The 20,591-nt window shown below is 39.1% G+C and overlaps 1 protein-coding gene across 4 annotated transcripts in view; it reads right to left on the bottom strand.

Moving 5' to 3' along the window:
* The window catches only part of ANKRD17 (ankyrin repeat domain 17), a 169,544-nt gene extending 165,179 nt beyond the window's left edge, over positions 1 to 4,365 (bottom strand). For all 4 annotated transcript variants that reach the window (XM_032842277.1, XM_032842334.1, XM_032842481.1 and 1 more), the window contains exon 1: positions 3,455 to 4,365. In XM_032842277.1, coding sequence (XP_032698168.1) covers positions 3,455 to 3,877 — 423 coding nt within the window. In that variant the 5' untranslated portion in view covers positions 3,878 to 4,365. The remainder of the gene's footprint in view (positions 1 to 3,454) is intronic.
* Between the last annotated feature and the right edge of the window lie 16,226 nt (positions 4,366 to 20,591).

Here is a 20,591-nt window from a genome sequence, read left to right as displayed (position 1 = left end):
GATTTGGAAGCAAATTTGAGGGAACAAAATCTACTGAAATAATTTTTTTCTCTCTCTCATTCTCAACCCTACCTCTTCCAGGTCTACAAACAGATTCTCCCCAGCCTTGCAAATCCTTTCAAAAGTGAGTAAGTCAGTACTAATTTATTCACTGGCTCTCAGTGTCTAAAATTTCACCACTAGGTTTGTCTCTTAACTTTAAAGCCTCAAGTTACTTACCAAATATAGCCAGAATTCTGAAAAACTCCTACTATCTTTACATTTTATCTTTAATAAAGTTACTTTTAAACACAAATCCTACCTTTAAAGAAAGTTTTTTCCCCTTTGAATTCTGCATTAGCAAACACTGAAACCATTCAAATACATTTCAAAATGCCTTCAATAGAATGCAATGGTTTTTCTGAAATGGAGTATCAACTCATGCAATTTTAACATCTTTTTCTTGCAATATTCAAGTAAGCAATTTAATTTAGTCACTAATTTGAAAAGAAGTGCATTACGATTTTATGTCAGGAAATAAATTTCTGTGTATTTTCCATATTAGTCACCCACTGAAAGCCAAAGCAATTAGGCATTTTTCAATTTTTGATCTAAGATTTTTGAGTCAAATAGGAGAGAGGAGAGTAGGAGAGGGAAAAGGAGAGCTCTTGGTCTTAGACCATTTTTTCCAGTTATAGACGAAGTTACACAAATTATCTAAAATGTGATTATTCTATTCTGCCATTCAATAGAAAATACAATTCTCAATAAGCTACTCCAACATTTAATAAGAATCAGATGCTTGTTCTTCAACATTCAGGTAAGGCTCTTTTTTAAATTAAATCTCCTTTCCTTCCAACTTTTCCTCTTTCAGCAGATATAGAGAATATCCAGCTAACATTTCTTTGTAGCAAAGGTATTTATTTTTGCTAAATTATCCTCCAACTTTTCAGGTTAAATACCTGAAACCACAACTATATACAAAAACTGTAACACTTCATATTCCTTAATCTTTTGATGATTTTTATTAGCAGGATAATCTCAAGGATCATGTTTTCCATATTCTTCATTGTGTAGCCAATAAGAGACTGAATTAGAAAATGGACCTAAATATAATGAGTATTAGCCACAAGATTTCCTAGTTCCAGAAAGTTAACCTACTGCTGACATGTCAATAAAATGATAATGAAATGAAAAACACTGCACAACTCATCCATTTAGCTCATAGTATACAGTGACTGTGAGGTATGTTTACTTCTTTATTTTGGTCAAGGATGGAGGCAGGTGCAGAAACATACTGTACTCCTTTCTGCCTGCTCATCCCTCAACATGCACCTATACGGATTTATTTTTAATGGCTGCACTTTCTTACACTTATTTCTCCTGACTCATCTTCATAACAAATGACAAACCCACTGTTCACAGCCCTGTGCGCAAAACAAAATAAAGCATATTAAAAACAAAGAAACTCCCCTAGTTGGTGAAAGTCAATACATATCATTCCCATTTTCTGAGGAAAATAAACCTGACTCACAAAATTAACACACCTATAAACTTGTTAAAAGTTTTATTTATTAGGCCAAAAAATCAGTGAACAAACCTAGGTATTTACAGCATAATATTCCAGGAAGTACTGCACTCAAGTTGATACCAAGTTCCAAACCAGAGCCTGATATTTTGTGGGAGAATGAAAAATCTTAACAAAATATTGGCACTTTGCCCACAGCTGCATGATTGTGTTACCCTGCAATTCACTACCTAGTTTTTTGAAAGATGTCAGGAGGGGAAATAAGCTGTCATAAAAAGTGTACTGGTCTGAGCCATTAGAAAACTTTGATTTCTACTTTTGCTACTATCTACCACAATCAGTTTCGTCTAAGCTTTGTTTTCATTTTTAAAATAAAAGGGCTGAACTAGATTACTTCAAAAATGTTTCTCATCTCTGCAAAGAATCATAAAATTAAAAAGATTCTCACTACCATAATAGATTTTATTAGAAATAAGAATCCCATCACATTCTCCTCTTCATTGTTTCAAATGTAGTTCAAGCAACACCCTATACTGAAAGGTCCAACTAAAATCAGTACAGAATCTATCAACACAAACCTATTCTTAGAACTCAACTGGATAACGGAATAGCAAGGAGTGTCCATATTTTTGGCATACGTACTTGAACTATTGTATCTCTACCTATATAACTTCATCCAATCTGAGGTAAAAGAGAATCTGGTCTTCCAGTAACACAGTTTTCAAAAAAGAAGCCCTGCACCAAGATAAACTCCGTGGAAGAGAATAAACGGCAAGTGGTACTTCTAGATAATTCAGTCGTTCTCTTACAAGATTTGAAATCAGCCTTTAAAGCTGTTTTCCTTCTGCTGCCTTAAGTTACAACTTCTTTCTCCAAATCAAGATTTTCTAGCTTCCATTTCAAGGAGTGGACAAGAGAGTTACAAAAGAGCTGATAATAAGGCTAACTTAGTTTTTTTGTCAGTATGGTACGCTTTACTGAGCTTTTGGGTTATATGTGGCCTTTGAATAAGGTCCTGCAACGCCGCCTGTCTGTGGACCCAGGAAAAATTATAAACAGTTATGAAACCAGATCACTAGGACAAACCAAGAGGCCTTCCTATTCCAACTCACCACAACCAAAGCTGGCTTCAAAGCACTCTTTAGTTGTCCCATATTATCTGGAAAACGACAAAGCCTGCCTTAATTTCTCCTCACTAAGGAAGCATCTGAAGATACGTAGGTCTGCACATGTAAGAGTCAAATATATTTTTCAGCCACTGAGTTATATAAAAATGTATATGGATCTAAGTTCAGTTCATCCACAATCCTTGAGAGATCAAAGAGCTAAAGGCTACTTCTGCAGCCACAATGATTATGGGAAGAAGGAAAAAAAAAAAAAACAACCCTGCAGCAGAACGGTATGGAAAAGTACAGCTTCTCACGTGTCTCTCACATACACAAATACTTAGCTCTGAGTCCATTACAACCTTACCTCCCCTCAGCACCGCTCCGATCCACCTCACGAGTGGGAGAAATTTACCAACCTCCCAGTCATTCCCCAGGAGACTCAGCTACCTATTATCTTATCCCTCCCGCTTTGGTCCCGCCCCCGCCCCAGGAATAACATGGCCCTACTGACCCCAGACCGACTCCGCCGGGCGTGCAGAGGGAATCTAACCAATTCCCTCCATCCTTAACCGTGTGAACCATCCCAAGATAACCTGCTGGTCACCAACTCGGGGGGCGCTGAGTGGTCCTCCCACCCCCCACGTGTCAGCTACCCTCCCCCACCCCACCCCCCCCCACCTCACGATTTAGGCCGGGGAGAGAAAGAGGGCAGAGGGAAGCCTGGCCGCTAAGATAGATCAACCCACAGGAATCTGTCCCACCGCAAGTCCCCTCCCACCTTCGGCCCCGACCCTTTACTGTCCCTTCCTCCCTCCTTCCTTTGAAACCAGGCCCTTGCCTCAGAAACCTCCTCTTCCTCGTCGTCGTCGTCCTCTTCTTCCTCGCTGTTGTTGCTGCTGGTGCCGCCGCCGCCGCCTCCACCGCCGCCGCCGCCTCCACCGCCGCCGCTGTTGTCGCTGTCGCTGCTGCTTTCGCTGCTGCTGGGGGGTCGGCAAGTCCGGTTACGCTTGGCCTTGTGGTGCTGCTGCTGCGGCGGCTTCTTCTTCAGGAGTAGGTCGCAGACTCGCACCATCCCACGAGGAGAAGAGGCCGAGCGAGCCCCGCTGCCGCCGCCAACGCCGCTGCCGACCTCCGCCGCCGCTGCCGCTGCCGCCGCCGCCACGGGGGGGCCCGCCACGGCCGCCACCGCCGGGGGGCTCCCTTCTCCCTCAGCAGCCGCCGCCGCCGCCGCCGCCGCCACCGGAACCGTCGCCTTCTCCATCCCCAGGGAAAGAGGGAGGGCGCGGACGGGGGAGGGGCGTGGGGGCTACGCTCTACCGCGACTTCGGCCGCACCGGGGCCGACACAGCGCTCGGTGCCGCCTCCGCCGCCACCGCCTCGGTCACCTCTACTGCCGCCGCCGCCGCCGCCGCTCCGCCAGCTCTCACCTCGTCTCGCGATACTAAGGGCGGGGAGGCTGACGATGGGAGGGAGGGAAAGGGAGGGAGTGTGAGGGAGCAAAGGCGGGGGGGGTGGTGAGGCGTAAAGAGAGACCCGAGTGTCGGGAGACCCAGAGGAAGGGAGACTACGGAAAGGCGAGGGAAGTGTGCCTAGGGCGACTTCCGATAGGGGGGCGGCGGGGACAGAAGAAACCCGCGGTTACTGTCGTAGCGCCGGCGAGCGCCCGGATTTCTTCTCTTTCCTCGCTATTTCCCCCACACACAGCCCTTCAGACCTCCCTTCTTCCTTCCTCGCTTGTGACTAGAACGCAGCCGCAGGCGGAAGTGCAGGTGACGCCATCAGCCGTCGCCCGAACGGTGGCGCGCGGGTGGCCAAAGACGAAAGTGAGATTTCGAGGGCTGGGTTCCGGGTCCCGGCGGGCGGGCGGTGCTGCGGTGCGTGCGGCCCCCGGGCAGGCTGGAGAAGAACGCCCCGGCTTGGCTGGGAAGCCGGTGCGGAAGCGCGGTCCGGACACTTGTTAGCGGGAGGCCCGGACCGCCAGATCCGGGAGGTGGGGCCTCTTTCTGGACTGTCGTACGTAGTTTCGTTCCTGGCCATTTTTCCCACCTCCGAATCCTGATTAGGGCTTTGGATCTTTGAGAGATGGCGTCGTGTGCGTGAAAGAGCCCTCTTTGCCTAAGTTTTAAGTGTTGAGTTACAGACTTCCCGACCCTGAGTTTACAGTTGTGTGCTACGGAGTTCGATTAGGTGAAGTCCGAGATAACCACGACTTTGAAGTTTCCAAAGGGGAGAAGACAGGAAGAAGGAAGCAGGATCTGTGCCAGACTTTGCAGACGATTCGCGGAATGACCCTGATGTAGTTCTTCCAGCCCTCACCGACTCAGCTTTTATCTGTGGAGGGAGCATTATAAATAATCATCCTCGTCTGTGCATCTCTTGGAAGAAGTGTGGTGAAGGGGGTTTTGATTTGTAGATGTATGAAGGACTTCCAGGACTTTTGAAATAATAGCGTATCTTATTGAATTCAGAATTATCCCTTTCTGGTCCAATAAGAGTACAGTGGCATAAGGAAAATGAAGAAAACATCAAAGGCAGATGTACTGGCACAGGATAAAAAGTATGTCTCAGCTGACATAGTTGCCATTTTAAGACTGCTAAGTTTAATTGAGTGTGCCTGAATTTTTTTTTTTAGCATTTTTTTTTTCTTTTTAGCATTGGCATACCATATGAAATGTGGGCAGTTGCCAGTACTCTACAGAGTACTATGGCAGAATTGGCAATGACTGAATCAATTCATTCAAACAAAAATTCATCATGTTCCTACTGTGTGCATAGTTTTTGAAATCAAAGCCTCTGCTTTCAGGGGCTGTATAGTGAAATAAGTGCTAGAGTAAATATACACACTGGGCTAACTATCTGCCTGTTCCTCTCCTACAGTGGTTGCTGAGTTCCCGTGCAGAACATTACATTGTGTATCATAACCACTACAGGTTTAGGCTTTAGGAGCTCAGCTGTATATCCATCAGCACCTTCTTTTCTCTTCCCACCAAAATACTTTTTACAGTCTTAAGTCCTAGCCACATTTCATTATATGACTTTACTTCAAACATCAAAAGAAGATTGATGGTATTAGGCATAAAGTTCAACTTTCCAAATGCTGTAGACTTAGATACTTCCAGAACTTTCCTTTTCTCCAGTATCAGAGAAATGAGACATTCCCTGCTCTTACAGAGATGAATTATCCATCTGCACTCTAGTTCCAGTAGCTGCTTTCTCTTCCTTTTATTACCTTTTCTATCTTTGATCCTCCATATTTCTGGTTCCACTCCATTTCCTTTCCTTCACAATTCTTTAAAGAAGATTCTACATTCGTTGTTTCTCTTACCTGAATTTTACTTGTTAACCCTTTTCACTCTTAACTTCTGTACCTATCACACTATCAAACCCTCTTTAATCCCATTCCTAAAAAAATAAATTCTTGCTCTTTTACATAGTAGTAAAATGAATATCTTGTTGGGACTAGTAAAATTTGGTCAAGCTACCCTGTTAGAATAGACAGAGTGCCTGCAGTGACTTTCTGTTATTTTTGGCTAGCTTTTTTTTTTTTTTTTTTTTTTTTTTTAAGAGCCTTGTGGCAAAGACTTGACTAGCCATTCATGAAACATTTCTTCTTCCTGGACATACAGCTAGACTAAAATTCCCAATTTCCTTTGCAGTTAGTTGGGGCCATGTGGTTGACTTTTAGCAAATGAAATGTGAATGGAAGTAATTCATTCATTTTTAGGTTTAATAAAGTTCCTTACATCCTCCCTTACTCTTTCTCCATCAGCTTGTAGCAAGTGAGTATCATAACCTTGAAAACTATATGTTGGAGATGCCAGTGCCAGAAAAGAGGCACATGAGTAGCTAAATAACGATTTGGAAGATCTCCACCTTCAAATTAGAAAAACTCTTTTTTTTGGACTTATTATAAGAGAGAAAATTGAGATTTGAGAATTTATATGTTATAGGAGCCAGAATGACCATAACTAATCTGGAAATTGGTACCAGAAGGGGAATAGTGCTAGGACAATAATCTAAAATATGTTGCATTAGCTAAGTGATGATGTAGCAGATGTTGGAGAAACTGATATAGGAGGCCAGAAGAAGGAGACCCAGGTTTTGTAGGGCAATATAACTGAAAAGCATATCACCTATCTGTTGAGACTAGCTCCAGGAAAATGGTTCAAGAGAATAAAAGTAATAGCATATTTTGAATTTTACATTTTGCTTTTAGAAAGATTTTACTAAAAAGATAAGCTCAAGGAAAGAATGGCAGAAATGCAAATGCATATGAATACTTGGAAGGATCAGACATGCTGACTTTCTAGAACTTGAGTGGTTAAAAAATGAAATGGAAGAAGCCTTTGGGGGTGCCTGGGTGGCTCAGTGGGTTAAGCCTCTGCCTTCAGCTCAGGTCATGATCTCAAGGTCCTGGGATCGAGCCCTGCATCAGGCTCTCTGCTTAGCAAAGAGCCTGCTTCCCCACCTCTCTCTCTCTGCCTGCCTCTCTGCCTGCTTGTGATCTCTCTCTGTCAAATAAATAAATAAAATCTTGAAAAAAAAAAGAAAGAAATGAAAGATGATTTGAGTACAGTACATCAACAAAGATTATATGAAGGTTTGGTGTTCCCATCCAAGACCATTATTTTAGATGGCCTGAAGGTGGCTGAGATGAAGTACTAAAGAAACAGACATGGGCACAAGGAACCAAAGAAGTAAATCAAGTTCAAGAATTATATAAGAAAGAACGTTGGGTCAGGGTGCCTGGCAGGCTTACTCAAGAGAATGTCACTCTTGATCTCAGGGTCATGAGTTCAAGCCCCAAGTTGGGTGTAGAAGTTACTTAAATAAATAAACTTAAAAAAGAAAAAAAAATGAACAAACCTTAGGTGTAGTTACTGGAAACATATGGAAGCAAATTACAAGACTAAATATTTGAAGGAATTTTATTACTATTCAGATCATTGACCTGATTCAGATGTTATTCAAGTATTAAAATAGTGAGGCAACTGTCCAACCCCAAGCTTGCATAAGAAGGAAATAGAGCAGGTGCCTGGGTGGCTCAGTTGGTTGACAGACTGCCTTCACAATCTTAGGTCACGAACCTGGAGTCCCGGGATCCAGTCCCGAAATGGGACTCCCTGCTCAGCAGGGGTCTGCTTCTCCCTCTGACCTTCCCCCTCTCGTGCTCACTCTCTCTCAAATAAATAAATAAAATCTTAAAAAAAAAAAAGGAAATAGGGCATAAACACTTTACAGTATCCCAGTACCCACATAGGATGTGGCCATGGAGAATAATGGACAACATATCAGAGGTTGGTATCAGGTGCTATTCAGAAGACAAAGGACAACAGAGTTACTTCCAAAGTCTAGATTGAGGTCTCATCAAGACTTCCTCTGCTCTCAGGGGAGGTGGATCACAAAATACCTGTACAGTATTTCATCAGTGTTATATGTATCCACATAGCCTAGTGTGTCACATCTTCCTCTCTTCCTAATGAGAGCATAATGCAATTACCATCTATGATTTGCCACAGTACATTGGGTTTGCCGAAGCTTGGGGTAATATTAGAGATAACTTGTCTTTTTAGTTCATAGTTCACCTTGACCTAAGGAAGAGGACTGCACATTACCTAAAAACCTAGACTTTAAGCCTGACTTAGTAACTGAACAGAATTTTACATTGTCTCCATTGGGGTTGGATGTATTCTCTGTGTGGGAAGAGAAGGTAAAATAGATATTTAGTGATCAGAATACTGCGGTATTGCAGACACTAGATTCTTTTCCTGGACACACAGATTGTATTTCCCCACCTCCCTTGCAAAGGCTTGCCAGTTAGGGGTACCAGTTAGGTTCTAACAGGTGGGATGTGAGTAGAAGTGATGGGCTTCTGTTGCAGCTCTTGTACAGAAAAACAGCACATAAAAGTCCAAGATCTCCCCACCGACTTTCCCCACCAACTTGAGGCAGATGAACACAGTTGTATTAGAAGCCATGTGTTAAAGATGGCCAAGCCACAGGTGGAAGGAGTCAGTTGTATTAGAATTTATATGCATTCTTTTCTGTTAAGCCACAGATTTGGAAGTTATCCTAACTAATATAGTCCTAGCCCTCTTTCTCAGGTGCAACTGTCCATAACCTAGTTCCAATACCCATACCACAGTGGTAAGCCCATGAATCAGGCCAGCCAAAGTTATTACTTAGTCATAATGATTGGTTCAGGAATGGGCAGAGTAACAGAACAAAGCTAATCAGAAACAGTCTCACCATTTTGGCTAGCACTCTTAAGAAAAAGGAACCTCATTCTAGAATGAAGCAAAAATTTAACTCCCTATGGCCTCTAATCGCCATGTGAAGTGAGCTTGACTAAGAATGAATTTGAGGCAACCTCAATGGTATTGCAAGAGGAGAAAAGAGCCCATGTCTGAGATATGTATTTCCTGGCTTTCACCTTAGGGTTAAAACACCAAAGGGTAAGGGGTAGATACTTTCAGGGAGACCAGAATTCAAAAACAGCTTATGGCTTGTGCCCTGCTTCCCACCAGGAAGTTTGCCCAATACAGGCAACCACAATCAAGAAGAAAAACAGCATGTTCTGTTTAAGCAGAGTGGACCAGGCGCCATTGATAACCACTCCACTCCTGCATCTTTCTTGATGACAGTGGGCTGAAAAGGAAATATAGAATTTCTTAAGAAGTAGGTAAACTTGGTTCACAATAAGCCTAACTGCTTGCAGGATAGAGTGATGGAAACTCATGGCAGAAGCTGTAGTATGAATCCATGGATTGGATAGAAGATCTTACTGAGAAGACACTAACTATCCATACATTTTGAGATAAGGGGAGAGGGGAAACAACCATAGTTTGAGAGAGTAGATTACAAGTTGTATCAAAAATGGACCTTTCAGCAACAAATTTAGACACCAAACAAATCATGTTTCCCTCTGGCAATGCCATAATGGTAAAGAATTTACCTTTAACAACCAGATAAAATCTTAGAGGATAAATGAAAACAGTCTAATAATACCTTAACCTTTGAATTCCTGAATTTGAATAAAAAGGTGAAATTCAAAACAGACTGTTAAATTGGAAGAGAGTAAGAATCTCAAAATGGCAGTTTGTGTTTCTCTTTCTGATTAATGCATGAAATTGTACTGGTGTCAACAAATGACACATTCTGGAATGTAAAACCAGTGAGTCTAGGTGGGATGCATAATAGTAAGCCTCCCTAGTCCTAGCTAGGAGATTTGGGAATACTTAACATGTACCAAGCAACAACCTGTTGAATTTTAGGTTTTAGGCAATGTCTATATCAAGATGGAAGTTTTAAGAGAATTGATAGAAAAACATCAGGATTTTGGAGTGTGTCTTTTAGTGAGGTCCTGTAAGAAAGATGCACTTCAGTCCAAGCTAGCTATCTGAATGCAGAAGAAAGAGAATATATTTCTAAGACACTCTTTCTGTGTGTGCTCAGTAATCCATGTGCCTGAGAATTAAACTTGTATCTTGCATGTTTGGAAAGCCCATGTTCTTTATCCTGAGCTAAAAGTTAGTGCATTAAATTTAGGTAGCGAGTTGGACCCGTAGTAAAAGTTATAATTGGAACCATGGAAAAAGTTTAATCCTTTATCACCTCAGGCATCTCCTGCTGTATTTATTCTGTCTCATGAAAGTTGACAAATTAGTCCTAATGTGAGAAGCCACTCCCTGAGATGTGACTTGGGGCCAAGGGGAGAGATAAAACCTAGCTGCACTATCCCTAAACTCATTCTTCAATTTAAAATTTTGGATGCAAAGGCCAAAATAGAAATACTTAAGTCTAGTTTATAGATAAAGAAATATGTTATTAAATTTAGTTGGCTAGAGGATAGATGTTGCATTCCAACCTTGCAACCCATTGTTTAAGAACAGAAAACAGGTTCATATACCATCTCCATTTTTGGTTTCTAAACTACAGTTACCAAAAAGCAAAGTGACCACCAGCCAACTAAGATTGCAAGAGAATTATATTGACAGAAACACCAGCTGTTGCAAACAAAGGCCTTTGATTGCTTAATTCCAATGCCCTCTTTTGTGTAAGGGATAAAGGAGTACCTTTCAGAGAGCAAACTCAAGATCATTATATTAGCCAACCAAGGACCTCATTCAATAGCTAATTAAAAGTGCCCTTGGGACACCTGGGTGGCTCAGTTGGCCAAGCATCAGACTCTCCCGATTTCAGCTCAGGTCATGATTTCAGGGTTGTGAGATCAAGCCCCGTATAAGTGCCCTTAACTCACCTTGTTAAGTTTATATTACTATCTAATAATATTATCTTTATCATGTTGTACCACAAAGAGCTACATCCAGACCGAAAGAAATGAACATCAGAACTCTTGATTTTCAAGCAAGATGTGATAATTAGATGAGACTTTGGCATGTTTCCCAGGTAAGTATTTCAGTTGTCCATGGGATAATTACATTGTCTTAAGCTAGGACATTTTTGAAATTATATGTACTGAAAGAAGCACAAGTGTAGCCAAGGGATGGAAAGTTGTGGAGAAGACTCCAACACTTAATTTTATATGTCCCATCTCTTCAGGAAATGCCTTTTCTCTACCTGATAAAGCTGTCAATTATATGAATCTTTTTTTTTCCTTGTCATAAAGATAGGCAAATGAGCCAGGCCAATCTTTCCAGTTATCTGTGAAAATTTTTCTGAGGCTAGAGCTGCTGACATAACATGAAGTGAGCCTATCATACCATACAGCAAAAGAAAACAGATTCGAGCAATAGAGAGTGGAGTCTAGATGATATTTGAAATCCAGGATTAGATCCATTGTCCAATAACTAGTCCTAAGTTCTGCCTTTTCTCTCACCCACCTTTGCCACCCTTCTTTAAGCTACTTTAAGGTTGTTTAATTCATTTGCAATTAAAATAGCCCTGACTAATGTGGTCCCCAGGGTGGTATAGTTCCATTCTTAGAGAATCTTACAGAGCAGGGTTTAAGCAATAGTTATAGGTGCCCCACCAACACCATCATGGAGATATTCCCTCACTTGCCTTCCTTGGAGAAACTGACTTTATTAAGGAAGGTAATGATTTATGATGAATTCCTATTTGTCAAAGTCATTAATCTCATTTCAGCCCCTACTTTACCTGACTCTTGTGGAATTTGACATCAATTGTTCCAATTTCTAAGAGGTCTCAATAAAATAATTCCCCTCTTTTTTCCTAGGTTCTGAACAATTTGAGTAATAAAGCAAGGTTGGAAATGGGGCCAAAATATCACTTTTTTTTTTACTGATAAGAATAAGTTGATTGATGTTGTTTAGTATGTAAACCAAATAGGCCTGCCAACTTATCCCCAGAATTACGCCAATTTATACCTTCAATTCCTAGCAACACTTGACAAGGATAGCATGGAGGCTTAAATGACCATTTGGTTTCTCTGGACAACCTTGTCCTTGTAGGTTAGAGGACAAAGCTAAATCAAACATTCTTCACAAATTCACTAACCATATAAGTAACTCAATCTCTTCAAGAGCAGAGAAAGACTTCAAACTAGTTGAGGTCCTTTTACAAGGAAGCAAACATCAGAAACACACAAGATGCTTTCTCTGCTAGTATCACTGATTGATCAATCCCTACTTGAAACCCACTTCCTTTAATATCCATGATAACTTCCTAGTTGCTTTATCTCTCTAATCAATCCTACTTAATATTCTTTTTAGGACTTTCTTCCTCCATCTGGCTTTTAGAAGGTCAGATTTCCCCCATGATTCAGGCCATTGCCCTATTTCTGTATTATATTCTCTCCCTAAGGAAACTCATTTCAATTACCTTGTTTAAGGCTAATGAATTCATAATCCTTATCTCCAACCCATTTCGATTCAGGATTATCAGCTGAATTACTGCATTTAAGCTAATGTTTCCTTAACCTTTTTCTCCAACCTAAACAGATCTAAGATTACCAAATCCTATTCATTTCTATGTCCTCCTGTCTAATAACTTTCTTTGTCTGCACAGCTACTACCTTAATTTGGTTTCTACCAGCTTTCACACATAATATTTCAGTAGTCTTTTTTTTTTAAGATTTATTTATTTATTTATTTATTTATTTATTTATTTATTTGACAGACAGAGATCACAAGCAGGCAGAGAGACAGGCAGAGAGAGAGGAGGAAGCAGGCTCCTGCTGAGCAGAGAGTCCAATGCCGTGCTTGATCCCAGGACCCTGGGATGATGACCTGAGCTGAAGGCAAGAGGCCCTAACCCACTGAGCCACCCAGGTGCCTAAATAGTAGTCTTTTAATCTTCCTGCCTCCGGCCCTAGTCTACTCCATTTTATCCTCCACATTGCCACCTGAGTTACTTCTTTACCTTGTAAAAATTCACTTCTGAATACAAAACAATCCATGTTCATTGTAGAACATTTAAAAAGCATGCCTTTTTTAAACATGAGCATAGCTTCATTCCGTTAAGTATTCTCTGTAATATCATTTGTATTGAATATATAATGGATATATCATTTTATTAAAGCACTGCAAAATATTAATCTATAGCCAAAACCATTATATGGACATGCTATATTCTGTCATCACAACATTTCAAAGTTATTTGAATTTGAATGCCTTTACATAACACACATTTTCTTCAATTCCCCACAGTTTATACAAATTCCTATTATCCAGTGTTACTGCTTCATTTTTGTCATCTACATGTTTTTATTTGTTGTTGCTATTTTCTGGTGGGATTTTGTTGTTGTTGTTATTTTCATCTTTATTACAAAAAGAAGAGCATGATCCCAGCTCATCTGGTTGTTTTTTAAAAAATATTTTGGGGGGCATCTGAGTGGCTCACTTAAGCATCCAACTTTTGATTTTGGCTCAAGTCACAGTCTGGGGTTCTTGAGATTGAGCTCGGTGTTGCTGCTGTGCTAGGTGTTGAACCTGCTTGAGATTATCTCTCTCCCTCTGCCCTACCCCCACTCCTCCAGATCATGCATGTGCACTCTTTCTCTCTCTCTCTCTCAAAAACATATATATATATATATATATAAAAAATAAAACACATATATATCATATAATAATACATAACATAGTATGTAATATATTATGTGATGTATAATAATATAACATTATGTGATATTATATATGATATATACATATATATATATATATGTATTTAAGTTGAAATGGACAATTTATCCAACATAAGAATGGATTTTCATTCATCCACCTGGGATCTGTTCCCTACATACTATGCACTGGTCTCTATGTCAGACAAAAAAATGGCGAACAGCACAAACATGGCCCTTTATACCTTGACGTATAGTCTAATGTGAGAGACATACAAATAAAATAACTACTAAAACAGAAACCTGACCTAGGGAATTTCTTTTGAAGGTGGGGCTTTCCTGAGAAAATAATGTTTGAACTGTGATCTGTAGTAGAAATAACTTGGGCAAAAAAATAAAGAATATTGCTGGTCATAGTGGTGTATGTACAAAAATCCTGAAAAGAGAGGTATCACATTGTGTGAAAAGAGCTGAAGCACAAAAAGTGAATGGAACAATTTTTTCAAGATGACGCTGGAGAAGTTGGCAAAGCCAAATCATTCAGGGCATTGTGGACCACCTGAAGGAATCTGAGATAGAGGTTGAGACAAAATGTGCCTCCATTTAATTGTTATCTGTCCAATGATTCTCGTTTACTCTTTCCTTTTTTTCAGTTACTCTTCATATGACATGATTTTGAGATTTCTTTCACCCTCTGATCACTCTTCTTTGGAACTTATAATTTTCTTAGTCTGTTGCTCTGGAAGCAGAGCCAAGTAAGGAATAGTTAAGCTGAGGGCCAAGAGGATGACAATCTGGCACAAATAGTAATTAACTACTGGTCACTTTAGTGGAACACAGGTGCTACACAATTCAAATTTAATTAAATGTTATTGGATAATGAATATATATTTTACATTAAATTTTCTTTCATAAATATGTCTCATATCTTAAAGTTTATTTAGGTTAAAGTTAAAATCATACTGCTTGTTGCATGTAGTTCTAGGTTGGGTAAAAGGGAACACAGGAATGGAAAAACTGAAAGATTCCTGTATAGCAAGAGAAAGCCAGTATGAGATTTAAAATATGCCAAGGATAATCTACAATGAAATAATGTGCACTATTAATTATTAAACAAATAAGCTACACACATTTAATTTTTGTTCTCCATTTTATGTTTGATTGTTTATTTGACAGTTTTTGTTATTAGTTTGGAGAACTTAAAGTGGTTATTTCATAGAACAACTTGTACTTAGAGATTTGTAAGTTCCCAAGTTTTTACTTTCAAATTGGATGTCAAAAGAAACATTTTCAGAGTTCAGACTTAGAGCAAGCAAGTATATTAATAACTAGCAGAAAGATTAAAAATTAGAACAATTCCTGCCATGTATCTTTCTCAGAACAAATTGAGCTTGTTAAAAAAATGTTTGGTCTGCTAATACTAGAATCTCAAGGAACTTATTCACTCCTTTACTGATTATACCACAGACATTTTTTAACTACTATGTGATATACACTATTTGGAGCACCAGGTGTAGCTCATTAAAAAGTACATGGTTTATGAGTGCATTATATGCAAGAAATAGTATAATAAACTTTTGACATATAAGGGATTCTTCTAGTGATCTTGAATCCTCAAATATGCAAATATTTTATATCACATAACTTAACACAGAAAACACAGTAAATTAGAACCAATCTTTTGTATTTACACATGTAACAATAAGTTTTAAAAATAGGCAGAGGTTCTAGTCTGGCATGTAAGGAACTTAGAAGTGGCCACTCCATACTAACAACAAACAAATAAACAGCTGAACAAACTAAAAATGAACAACTCTTCTTAGATATGTCAGAGAAGTGAGATATGTCAGAGAATCACTGTCCCAAAATTAGAGACACAGACAAATGGACAGAGAATCACAACTTACTGGAGCAGAAATCTTCATGGCAACCAGTGTTGGGGTAGGAAAACCTGAACTGTAATTGACAAGTTTCTGGAGGATTAATGTGGACAAAACTGAGAGTGTAAAACTCTCGGGGGATCCAGTCATAGGGGCTCACATGCTTTGATGAGTTTTACCTCCAGGAGCCCTACTAGGTCATCATAGTGACTATTGGAGGAAAATTTTAAAATACTGATTACTTTCAAAAATAACCATTTTGAAATACACCAGAGCATTATGTTCTTCCCAACAACGCCTGTCCTCAGAAGAAAGTATTTTAATAAAACCTAACCTGCTGGGGTTATATCAGAGGCTAACATAATGCCAAGTCACTCTGGCCGTCCTGTCCCACGTGAGATAGAGTGAGAAGGGAAGAGGCTAAGAAGCACTATTGAAGTTCACAGTGGCACAAACTCACTGGAGACTGAGACCTAATGATAGGACTAAAAACACTAACTATTCCGCTACATCCTATCCTGCATTACTTAAGACCTATTTGTTACGTTCCCTTTAGCAGTGTATCATGTCCACTTCCAATGAAAATCTGCAATCATACTAAAAGCCAAAAACAGTTAGAAGACACTGAACAGTCATCAAAACCAGAGTCAGATATGGCATGAATGTTGGAATTATTAGGCCAAGAATTTTAACAAAAATATATGATTATAAGCTAAAAACTTTAATGGCAAAAGTAGACAACATACAACAACAGATGTATAATGTAAGCAGAGAGATGAAAATTCTATGGAGGAATAAAAAAGAAACACCAACAGAAATGAGGGATTCACAAGTAGACTGTCGGATTCACAAGTAGACTGGACTCAGCTGAAGAAAGAATTGCTGAGCCCAAAGGTATGACATGTAAACTTCCAAAGCTGAAAAACTGTGAGAAAAAAGACTGAAAAAATAAAAATAAAAAACAGAACAGTATATCCAGAACTGTGGGACAATTACAAAGGGCAGAAAATGCATGTAATGGAAATAGCAGGAGGGGAAAAAAAGAGAGAAAGCAATGGAAGTAATACTTGAAGCAATGATGACTGAAAAAGTTCCCCAAATTAATGTAGACACCAAACTACAGATCCAGAAAGCTCAGAAAACACTAAGCAGAATAAATGCAAAACAAACAAACCAATAAAAATAAAAAACAACAACAAAAAACTATACCTAGTCATACCATATTCAAACTGAAGAAAATAAAAAATGAAGTTAGAAAGAAGCAAGGGAAAGAAATATCTTAACTACAGGGGAGCAAAGATAAGAATTATATTCACCTCCTTAGAGACCATGCAAGCAAAAAGAGAGGGGTGAAATATTTAAAACATTGAAAAAAAAAAAAACAAACCTCCACTAACATAGAATTCTGTACCCTGAAAAGTTATCCTGCAAAAGTGGATAAATGCTTCCTTAGACAAAAATTAGCAGAATGTGTTCCAGTAGACCTGCCTTGTAAAAATTAAGAAAGTTTTTCAGAGAATGAAAATAATATAGACCGGAAACACATATCTGTGTAAAGAAATTCATTGGGGAATGAGTTGAAGGAGAAATAACAGTTTTCTTATTCTTGATTGATCTAACAGATAACATTTGGTTCAAAATAATAATACCAACGAAGAATTTGATTATGTATGCTAATGTGTGGGTGTGCATATGGATGTGTGTGTGTAAGTGAAATGAATGGCAGAAATGATACAAGGGTTGGGAGGGAGGAATTAGGAATATTTTGTTAAAAGGTACTCACACCACCCATGAAGTGGTATAGTGATATTTGAAAGTGGGCTTGGGTTAGTTGTAAATGTATGTTGGAAATTTTAGGAAAATCACTAAAAAAAGAAAAATTGATATGCTAGGACATAAGAGAAAATGAAATCAAATGAAATGCATAATTAATACCACAAAAGACAGAAAAAGTATGAAAGACAAAATAGGAACAAAGAAAAAGGACAACCAATAGAAAACAGTAGTGGAGGTGGTTAATATTACTCCAACTATAACAATGATATTTTACTTTTTTGAGTAAAAAACATTTTAATTTTAAAATATTCTTACTTTCTATATTATAATCTTTACTTCAAAATATTTAATCTTCAATTTATAATTACCTATTATTTCCCCCTCCTCCTCTCTTTATAATTAAAAAAGTTATTGAAGTATAATTAACATACAATATATTAGTTTTCAGTGTACAACATAATAATTAATAATTCTGTACATTACTCAATGCTCACCACAATAAGTGTAGTCACCCTCTGTTACCAAGCAACATTTTTACAAACTGATTGACTTCTTTTCATCTTTGTGACTTATTTTATAACTGGAAATTTGTACCTCTTAATCCACTTTATCTATTTCACTCATCCCCCCACCCATTTCCCTTCTGGCAACCATAAGTTTATTCTCTGTGTTTTTGTTGTTGTTGTTGTTTTGTTTTTTAATTATTTATTTATTTATTTGACAGAGAGAGAGATCACAAGTAGACAGAGAGGCAGGCAGAGAGAAGGGAGAAGCAGGCCCACCGCCAAGCAGAAAGCCCGATGTGGGACTCGATCCCAGGACCCTGAGCTCATGACCTGAGCTGAAGGCAGAGGCTTAACCCACTGAGCCACCCAGGCGCCCCGATTCTCTGTGTTTAAGAGTCTGTTTGTGGGTTTTTTTCTCTTTGTTTTCCTTTTTAATTCCACATATGAGTGTAATCATATGATATTTGACTTTCTTTGACTGACTTATTTCACTTAGCATTATAGCTTCTAGGTCTATCCATGTTGTGGTAAATGGCAAGATCTCATTCTTTTTCATAACTGAGTAACATTCACACGTGTGCATGTGTGTGTGTGAACATGTGTGGGGGTGTGTGTGTGTACCACTTCTTTATCTATGGGTGGCAACATGGGTTGGTTCCATATATTGACTATTGTAAATAATGCTGCAATAAACAGGTGTGTATATCATTTTGAATTAGTGTTTTCATTTTGGGGAAAAGGAATACACAGTATCAGAATTACTAGATCCTATGGTATTCTTAATTCCAATTCTTGAGGGATGTCCATACTCTTTTCCACAATGACTGCATCCCCACCAATGGTGTATAAGTGTTCTTTCTCCACATCCTCACCAACACTTGTTATTTCTTGTTTTGTGTGTGTTTTTTTTTAAACTCTTGCCATTCTGGTATAAGGTGATATCTTATTGTGGTTTTGATTTGAATTTCCCTGATGATTAGTGATGTCTTTTTATGTCTGTTGACCATCTATTGTCTTCTTTGGAAAAATGTCTATTCAGGTCCTCTGCCCATTTTTAATCAGATTACATGGGGGATTGGTTTTGGTTGTCCAAGTTCTTTATATATTTATGTATTTTGGGTATTACCTCTTACTGGATAGATCATTTTTTAACATACAGTGTTGTATTAGTTTCCGGTTACAATATAGTGATTCAACAATTCCATAAGTCACCCAGTGCTCTTCACAACAAATGCACTTCTTACAGAGTCAATTTATTGTATAAGGAATTATTAATTATTAATTTAATGCAGTTATAATTCCTTTGGAGTAGTTATAATCATTTGTTTGCTTGAGTGACTGAAATGTGTTTTCATTAATGGAACGTTAAGTGGATTTGAGATTGCAAGTTCTTTAGCAAAAATGTAGAGGAAAGAATAGAAGGATTTAAGGAAATAGGAAAACTTGAAAGGATTTATCATGTTCACTCTTTCTCCTCCTCTCCGCTGTCTCCCAGAAAGGCCCAAAGAATACATCCTTCAACAAGGTATTGAGAAGGCATTGATGAAAGGGTGAGCAGTCTTAAAAAACTCTAGCATTCTATTATCTTTCATCTAGGGCCAAATTTTTTTTTAAATGCTGCTGAGGATGAAGAAGAAACTCTCGTGTGTGTGTGTGTGTGTGTGTGTGTGTGTAGCCCAACGTAGGGCTTGAACTCACGACTCTGAGATCAAGACCTCAACTGAGATCAAGAGTCAGACACTTAACCAACTGAGCCACCCAGGGGTCCCAAGTGTCTCTGATTTTAATAAAAATTATTTTATCCCACAGTAAAACAAATCAAGTTAATAGCATTAAGCAATAGAGGCAAGGTAGGTAGGATTTCCATAAGTATAATACTACAATGATATTGAGAATGAAAGGATCTTTGGTAATGGCAAACTGACCATGAAGCTCCTTAGGATTTAAATAGATAGGCAGCTCACAAGAATAACCACATTTGCCATATCGCACATATCTCTTAACAACATTTATATTGTAGTCTATACAGATGGAGTTTCCTGGAGCATAAGACTCCCTACAGTGAGAATTGTGCACCTGTGAATTGTGCAAAATGGTGGCCCCGATATAACTTAAAAAGGAAAGGGGTAGCTTTTTACCTAATCCCTAGATCTAAGAACCCCAAGAAGGGTTCACATGAGGAAGATAGTGTATCATAGGTACATGGTATAAATCTTTCTCCCTACTTTCTGTAAGGAACCCATGGACATTCACGAATGCTTCCCCCTATTTCTTCACCTCTATCTCCATCCACATTCTTGCTATGTCTTTACCATAGCCAGAGTGTATTTTTCTGCCCCCTCAGCAATATGACTTGCTTGGCCAATGTCGTATAGATGGAAGTAACATTGTGCCAATTCTGAGCCTACGCAAGCAGTTGCACACTTCACTCGACTTCTTGCCCCTCTGTCACTGTCATGAGAACACATCCTAGCTAGTTCACTGATCCAAGAGGAAAGAGACAGTGGAGGAAATGCACACCAGCAAACCTGTAGCATAAAGCAGAACTAACCTCAGCTAAATTATAGCTTTCATTAAGCATGAAAAAGAGATCAAGATGCTCTTTGGAGCCTGTGGCCTGCCCCATTAGGAGAATCAAAATGTAGGCCCCTAGGGCTTTGGATCAGTGCCATATGATTACTCTCAATTTGAGAAACAGTCCCTAGCTTGCTTTGTGAACCTTGGTAGAGATTTAATGCCTTACCATGAGAATTTAAGGCCTTGGGGTCTTGG

Source organism: Lontra canadensis, unplaced genomic scaffold, assembly GCF_010015895.1.
Source record: "Lontra canadensis isolate GAN:19392208 unplaced genomic scaffold, GSC_riverotter_1.0 scaffold1, whole genome shotgun sequence".
In the NCBI taxonomy this organism is placed as follows: domain Eukaryota; kingdom Metazoa; phylum Chordata; class Mammalia; order Carnivora; family Mustelidae; genus Lontra; species Lontra canadensis.
This window is presented reverse-complemented; position numbering and strand designations above follow the sequence as displayed.